Below are 8,683 nucleotides of genomic sequence, written 5' to 3' on the forward strand. Positions count from 1 at the left end.
AGTCAGCAACTGGTTTTCCAGGCTCTTCACTGGCTTGTCTCCACACTTTTTTGGCCCCCACTTCGGGCCAGGCCCACCTTTACGGCCGTAAGGTGTGAAATTATGAGCCTTGCATTAGTGCTAATTGGCTCTACGTGTTGTGCATGCAAATGCAAATGCATCGCACCTATTGAATGCAATTCGGCTATGACTGGCAAATGTTTGGAGAGCACAACTTAAGGATATCCTGTAATGGGCAGATATTTATTTCAGAAAAGTAGCCTCAGAATCTGAATGAAGTACACGCCAAATATATTAGGTACACACAGCTCTACAGTATTCAGTAATCTAGGAAATTGTATATAAATATATATATTTCTATATATATTTATATATATATATGAGGTAACAAATCTGAATATGAAATCAGAATAATCTAAATTTCATAGTCATAGTTTGACACTTTTCCGATACATTAAAAGTCCTATAACACTAAGACAAAATTTTTTTAGTTACCTTCTTTGGCTTTTAAGATTTCAGTTGTTGTTTCTTATCTCTCTAAAATCCATTTTAATTTTTTTTATCAAATATTTGCAGGGGAGTGCATTAGAAATAGTGCAGTCAACTTTTTTATAAATAGAATAGATATCAAATCTTATTAAACTCCTTAATAAATAAGCCTTTTAAATATAAGTTATCATCAATGTATAGCATTTAAGTATTAAGAAATCTGATTTGATAATCTGATTTTTATTATATTATACTTATGAACTTGGGTCTTTAAAAAGCTTCTAAGCTAAGGTTCTATTAGATATAGTAGCTAAATAACAAGGAGAAATTTTTTGTTAAATGTTATTACACATGATTTTAAAATGATATATAGGAATTGTAATAATAGCTCATAATTTGATGGAGCTAATAATTAATCAGTACTAATAAAGAACAATTTCAAGGCCCACTTTTATCAATGTAAATAAAACGTCAATGACAGTTATAGCCTAAACTTCAGATAATGTAGTTAGAAAATCGACGCAACAAACATAACTATAGACAGTATAGTAGTAGAGAGTAGAGAAAAGAAAGTACTATACGAATTGATATATATATAGCTTAATATCATACTTAAATTCTGTTTGAAAGAGGTAAAACTGTGTTCCATAATTATATTGTCACTAAGTTATATTTACAAGTAAATTTTTTCTGCACAAGACTATATATATGGCACTACACACCAGTCTAATATACCCTTTTCACATATGGTTAGAAGGAAACGACAACTTTTGCCTAACAATATTATCAAATTTGATTTAATAAGGTAAAAAATAGATTTTGGAATTCAGGAATTAAGCTTAGCGTATAATTGGCTTATATAAAAAAAGAAAACAGTAAATTGAATATAACTTAAATTACAAGAATTTATCAACAACAGTTTTTAATTTTAGAATTTTTGTATAATTTCGTTCACAAAAGAAATTCTTTTTTGCTGAAAGATATCAGAAATTAATCTCTATTCAAAATATCATGTCATTCAGTAAAATAACGTGAATTTATTTGTAGTTTCCTTGTGCAATATACAATATATTACATAAGCAGCATAACATGTTCATCTCGCCTGCCTCGCTCACACTGCCACACCCACTCCCTGCAGAGCAGCGCCTCATTGTCTCCTATGTGTTTCATGTGCTCTGCTCCAAGCTGACTTTGCTGCCAACGTGACTAGTGAAACAGTTTGGGAATGAAACGGTCTTGGGAAACTTTGAAGCCAGATTCAAACTCGGTCCGCATTGGCATTGGCATCGGCAGCGCCCCCTCTTAACCTCATGCCTCACGCCAACTGGACGAATCCAAATTTTCCGCAGCTGCGCAGTTGGCACCGTCGTCTAACTTCCAAGTGAGCGGCAGACACAGTTTAGGGCGGAGCCAACGTCGCATTGGTGGCATTTCGCAGAGGCGACTACAACGACCTGCGCCGCGCTTGGCATTAGGTGCACAACTTGAGCTCAGCCTGCCCAGCAGCCGTACAGAGGGCGAGGGACATGTGGCAAGAGCCAAGTGACGCCCACCCCAGGAGCCGTTAAATATTTTAATGGCTAACAAAAGCATTTTTGCCAACGCATTTATTATGCTCCCAGCCAAATACATATTTATTTATCTGCTGCCCGAAAGACTCCAGGCTTACTCTCGTAATATCCCTTTTCGAATCCCTTTAAACTGGAAGTATTCAGATTTTTATAGCAATGAACGAAAGATGAACCAAGTTTCGTTTTAAATAAACAAATATGTTGCGGATATTAAATATGGATTATGGAATGTTTGCAAATAAAATTATAGAGTTTTTCTATATTTCTAACAGATATAGTTAACAAAGATATAACTTTATAGCGAAAACTTATTTAAAAATTATTTTAATGAAAGTTCAAAAAAAGATAGAACTACGCGAAAAAAATAATGAATTATTAAAATATCTATTGAATAAAATTTAATTTTAATTTAATTAAATTAATTTAAAATTACGAATTGTTTTACACTCAGTGGGAAAAGTATTAAAATTGTAAATAAATAAAATGAAAAATAGATTTTCCTATTAATTAAAGTATTTATAATACATTCAATAATAAAAAAAAATAATTTTAATTTTAACTTAACATATTTCATTTTAATAAATATTTTCTGGCTCATGAGAAAATTGAAAAGAAGTAATATAAGTGAAAGAAAAAATAAATTAATTAATTATGAATAAATATATAAAAAAAAATATATATATATATAAAATTATAATTTTACTCAATTTAAGCACTTTTACAGAATTTATTCAAAATAAAGAAAAATTTTATAGAGTGAAAAAAAGCCTGTCCTATAGTTGATAATAATATATAATTTATAATCATTTTAATTCTTGTAATTTTTCTTTTGCTATATCTATACAATATATATAGACATTTAGAACAGCCTCACATAAAAATAGTATAATCATTTTAGAGCTGTGACAAATTGGTTCAAACTTATCGTCCAAAGTAGAGATAAAATCAATTAGCAGTTAAATCAATGTTAACAATTGGAGCACATCTCATTGGGCCAAACATCACTCATGTTTGCAAATAGACAGGTCAATGCAGGCCTCCATTAAAGAGGCACTTGACAGTTTCTTGTCAGGCCCATTGAGGCTTACCTGGATTGGAAAGCTAAGAATTACTAAGCTAGATTGCTTTTGAATCGTAGAGAAGTATTCTTTTGGGCAACATTAGTGCTACGATAGAAAATAGCTGACAGAGAGACAGAGGAAGACTCCTCAACATTCTTTTATTTCTTCAATTCATATGAAAAGTAACTTATATTCATTCCTTAACTAACTCTTTGTTATATTTTCTCCAAAAGATAAGCAATATGTGAGCCCTGTATGATTGTTGCGAGTTGAGAGTTGAGACTAGCACATAACGGTTATTTGCCACCTAAAGTGCTGTTTCATTCTTTTTACGATTGGATTGCTGGCTGAAATGCGATTCGCATATGCCTGAGATTGTGGTAATTGTCATATAATAAAAGTCAGAGAACCCCAGCGACATGTGATGAGCGACAAAAGCCAACGCCACTTGAGCAGTTGAACTTTCCACCCCACAGAAAGGGGCATTAGCTCCAATAGTTCAGAGTCTCCCTGAAAGGCAAAAAAGCAAATAAGAGAACTCTAGATGGGAATGCGTGACTAGGGAATACCCTGGCGGGTGGCTTGTATTACAACTATTTAATTTTGTCTGTGATGAAGGCTTAAACAGAATATTTCGAAACATTTAGCACACTTAAATCAGTTCATAGTCAAATGTCAAATCTTATTGAATTTGTATACAGCCAAATGTTATCGATAACTTAAAGAGCTATCGAACTATAGCCATCGAAAATAGTATCACTCTTGCTTGGGCAGCTCATAAGTTCCAAGCTCAGATGGAGAGCAATATAGATCTAGTGCAATTCTTTAAGAGATCACCCTACTGCCTGTTACATACATTTAAATAAATAATAAATATAAAACCCTATTTTGTAATCTGCACAGGGTATGTGGAAAAAAACTGAGTCAGCTTCATGTCGGCAGCTTTATCTTAGCTCGAAATGCCTGCAAACATTAGATGTAGGTTTCAGTGTGCGCGTAATTATTGGACCCAGTGTCATGTTTAACCCGCTCGTAAATTATAGAGATCCTTATAGCTAATATGTAATTTATGGCCAGGCTCAAAATAATAAAAAAAAGAGAACAGTTACATTTTACACACACGTAAAACAAATGCGCCGGATTTGGCGTACATTAGCCGCAGGAAAGGACCGAAAGACGTATTTTGTGGTCAGCAATGGCAGCATTTAGTGGTGTTGACCTTTGGCTATGCTTTGGGTAAGGGACACACCACACACGCAAAGACCCACATCAGTGCAGGCCAGGCAACCTAACCTTTTTTTTACACAATCTAATTACTGTGGCCGCCGTAAGCTAAGGTGGCTGGCTGCCAGCGAGACTTTAAAGTCGCAACTGTGGCTGCACTTTAAATAATCCATTAGCGATTACAGAATTTGACATTGGCTAGAGAGCTGGGCGCTGTGCAACAAAAGGGCTTAAAAGCTAAAACCTGTTGAGTCGTTTCTCAATTCCCCAAACACTTGCCAAACTAAAGCCAAAGCCATAGCCCAACCCCTTCAATCCAGCCCAACATCTTAGACAGGCAACTCCTCGGCACAGATTATGGCTTCTTTGAATAACAATCGATGGCGCGACAATGGCTCAAGCCATCGATGATGTAGATGTAGATGGCAATGCAAATGGCAAATGGCAAAATGGAAGTGGCTGCTACTCCTGCTGCTGCTTTTCCTGCTCCTGCTCCTGCTCCTGCTACTGCCTCTGTATTGAGTATCCTTATTGTCTTGACATTTTATGACTGTCTGGCAGCTTTTTTCCCACTTTTTCCAAGTGATTCCAGCACTGTGTTTTCTATCCTTCATGCGCTATAAATTGTGTATACCAACGACTCAAGGACAAAGTCAACAGACAAAAAACGAGCTGAGATTGAATTTGCATTCAATATTCAAAGATATATAACTAATAGAATTTTTTTAACTAAAATACATATACCTCTAGGTACAATATATATATATATTTTTTTTATAATTAATGTTTTTAACAATTTTTTATAAGCTAAAGACTTGTTCCATCAGCTTAAGTAGACACAGCGTGATTAATGAAGTTATTCAATCGACAACAAGTTTCATCGAGATCAGCTCAGCTTGTTTTAAATTAATTAATCTATATAATATAAAGCATATTAATTAATGCTGTCAATTTAAAGTTGAGTAACTCTCAAAAAAACACCCTTTACTTGATCAATTCAGCTGCACGATTCAATATATGCAAAACAGAATTTATTTTGCTTTAAAAACTATCATTAAATTTCCTAGAAACAAAAAAAAGTTAAGTATTTGAATAGATCACTGCTTACTGATTGTAAATAAGAGATATATATAAGTAAGAGATATCTATAAAAATGTACAAATTCGTCATCTTTTGTTTTTATAGATTTGTGATATTGCGTAGTTAAGTGTAATATATTATCATTATAAAATTTATGAAACTTTAGCGCCTGGCATATTACGTTCTAAGCGCAATTGTTGCTTAATAAATTTTTGGACTTCTATTATGTCTTTGCTGACAAGTTAATGACTATAATAAGTAAAAATTATTATGAGCGCCTAAGTGGTTATTAAAGATGCTTTACCTAAGCTTAGCTTAAGATAATGTCTTACTATAAAAGCGAATATTAAATTAAGGCTAAGAGGCGAAACTGTCTAATAGTCATTTCCTTGGGTGCATGAAGAAAACTTCATAAACAAATATAAAAATACAATTGAATTAGCTAAAAGGCGGTTATATTTTTTCTATATATTTTTTTATTTTTATACTTTTTTTTTGTCGAATACACGAGCTGCTGATCAACAATGTGCATGTCAAATCGCCGCTGACTTCGCCAATAATCATAAATAATTCCATTACAATAATTAGTAATGCATACTTAATGGTGCCTCAAATCAAATAATCGACGAAGTATCCGAGTATCTTTAACAGATATATATGTATATATAAAGAGGCAAGTGCGAGGGGCAAGGGGCAAGGCGCATGACGGAGATAAAGTCTACGTCTGAGGTCGCCGCTAAACCAAACAAATTAATCAATGAGGTAATCACAATTTATTCTATAAAATGATCAAGTTATGTAGCTGCCAACTGTTAGTTCTGCCCCAACAATTATTGCTGTTGTTGTTTTTAGTATTGGAGATGACTTCTGGCTGGCGTCTCTTTGTGTTTGCCCACGGTGTGACCCACTGTGCGAACGATCGTTGCCTCTGGGATGACAAAACAAAACAAAATAAAAACGTCTATATAAAAAATGTTAAAAATTTTAACGACTTCGCTAAGAGCTCGAAGCATAGATACACTGCTCTAAACATAAGTAACTTAAATATTACTAATACCAAATATATAAATAACAAAGCTTTCAGTTGCCATACAAAATGTTATTTATTTCTCAGTTTATAAATCAAATTAAACAGGAATTTAGTTTATGGTTAACAATTTAAAACCGAATTTAGCTCTGAGAAATATTTTGAGTCTGAGTCTTAATTCTTATTTAATTTTATTTAATAAAAAAAATTTATATTTTATTTTATTTTTAATTTTAAGTAGTTTTATAATTTGTTTTCCATTTTAAATTTAATCTTCAAAGTACAAGTTTATGCCAACAGTTTTTTTATTTAAAAATTAAACTTTGATCAGTTTCATGTTCAACAAAATCTGAAATTTTATTGTGCATTATATAAATTGTATTTTATACATAAGTCGCGTTTGTATAGAAAAGCAAACAAGGAAAGAAACATTCAATTGTTCATGCCTAATTACGAACTAATTTTTTGGCGTCTCAAATTTAATGAGCTATCGCATAGACTTGCGAATCGACGCGTATTCGCCAGGTGAGTAAAAAAACTAACATTCTTCAATTCTACACAAATTTGGCTCATAATTTGTTCTGGCTGGCTCATAGCTCGAACAACAAAAGGCCACTTCATTATGAGAATATCTATAACAGGTGGGATAAGCGGGCAGGTGGTGGGGCAAGGGGCTAAGGGCAAGATCGACAGCTGCTGAAAAGCTTACAGCGTTGGTGGCAGCAGCGATCAGAGCTCAGTCGTGAAACGGCAGCATTTAACTAAAGTCGCAAACACGCAGTGGTAGCCAGATCGCAGCTGGAAGCATAACCAGAAACAAGTCAAGTAGACGTAGTATTCGATTCGATTCTGTTCTGCGGTTTACACGATGTTTGGCAGCCGACGACATTTGGTAATTTATTGGCATGGGTCTATGGGCTGTGCTGTGTGTCGAAATGGGGATTTGTTTGATGTTTTTTGTTTGCTTGCAACTCTTTGCAGTTGCTGCTCGTGTGCCTAAGTGCGCTGTTCTGCCTCAGCTTGGCCGAGCTGGCAGAGACGGAGGTCATCAAGGACGATGTCATTGAGATAGCGAATAAGACGCAAAAGGTCATCAGGGTCAGTCCGCTGGAGCTGCCGTCGAAAGAGGATCGCACTCCTGGCAGCCACATGAACTCAGAACTGTTTCAGATCCAGACACTGCAAAGAGGCGCAAAGCATCCGCGTCAGCGTCTCTATATGGACTCAAGGCGCATGCGGTCAAGGCCGAGGATCAGTGAATCCAGTGGTGAAGCAATGCAGCCCGCTTTGAAATTCTCGTACACGCCCGAACTAAAAGCCTTTCCCAAGCAGAAGCCGAAAAAAAAGCAGCAGAAGCAGCTGCACTACCCACTCGAGCCTAGCCCAACCACTGTCGTGGAGCCGCTGCCCGTTCAGATGACGCCCGGCCCCTATCCCATCTACTATGTGCTGTCCAAGACGAACGGCCGCTTTGGCAAATTCCCCATCAAGTCCTTCCGCTCGCCCGCCGAATTCGCCAAGTACTTGATCAAGAGCAAAGCTGAGCCCATACCCCGAACGCAGCGCTTCGAGGCGGGAGACGATCAAGGCAAAGTAATTGGTAGTCGGTAGCTTTACTGCTTTTTGTGATTTGCACGCGCGCTTTGTATGCTTAGTTAAATTAAATTATTCACCATAATTATAATTGCTAATTACCACACTACACACACATATATCTATCGCTTTATAATTACTCAAAAAACGTATTAAGTATGTACATAAGTTTTGCCTGAAGTGCCCAACCCATTGTACATGCACAAGTATCTCAAAAATAAACTCAAATTGCTACATATCTCGACTGATCCGTACACGATCTCCTACTATAATAACTGTCTGAGCTTACCGTCAAGTTGGCCTTGGCTCCCAAGTCTGGCAGCTGTTGACAGACGCCCAACAGGCCAATATCTATCTTAGGCCTGACTCATCGACGGAATCAGTTAATTGTCGACGATTCTTCATTTCTTGCCTCGTAATTACAGAGAACACTCTTGTTGTTGTTTGTTTTTGTTATTGTTGCTGTTGTTGTTGTGGTTGTTGTCGCCTATCGTATGCAAATTTGGAATCATAGCATTTGATATGCTGTATAATTAAAGAGACAAATTCGAATATGGTTATTCATATGGGTAAGTTCGTATTTACATAACTTTGGCCATGTAGCTTCCATACAACAATAGATACAATTTGATTTATTG

General features: G+C 35.5%; 1 protein-coding gene across 2 annotated transcripts; it reads left to right on the forward strand.

The window, feature by feature from the left end:
* The first annotated feature begins 7,204 nt into the window (after nucleotides 1-7,204).
* Nucleotides 7,205-8,264, forward strand: LOC111600587. Of its 2 annotated transcripts, XM_023316778.2 has the most exons (3): nucleotides 7,205-7,344; nucleotides 7,434-7,719; nucleotides 7,785-7,916. In XM_023316778.2, the coding sequence occupies exons 1-3, from the start codon at nucleotides 7,321-7,323 to the stop codon at nucleotides 7,832-7,834; spliced, it is 360 nt and encodes a 119-aa protein (XP_023172546.1). In that variant the 5' UTR covers nucleotides 7,205-7,320; the 3' UTR covers nucleotides 7,835-7,916. The 2 variants fall into 2 exon arrangements, with proteins under 2 accessions (XP_023172546.1, XP_023172545.1); XM_023316777.2 differs by having other exon boundaries at nucleotides 7,434-8,264.
* Nucleotides 8,265-8,683: the final 419 nt, after the last annotated feature.

The sequence above is a fragment of the Drosophila hydei genome, unplaced genomic scaffold (assembly GCF_003285905.1).
Source record: "Drosophila hydei strain 15085-1641.00,03,60 unplaced genomic scaffold, DhydRS2 tig00000060-arrow-pilon, whole genome shotgun sequence".
Taxonomy (NCBI): domain Eukaryota; kingdom Metazoa; phylum Arthropoda; class Insecta; order Diptera; family Drosophilidae; genus Drosophila; species Drosophila hydei.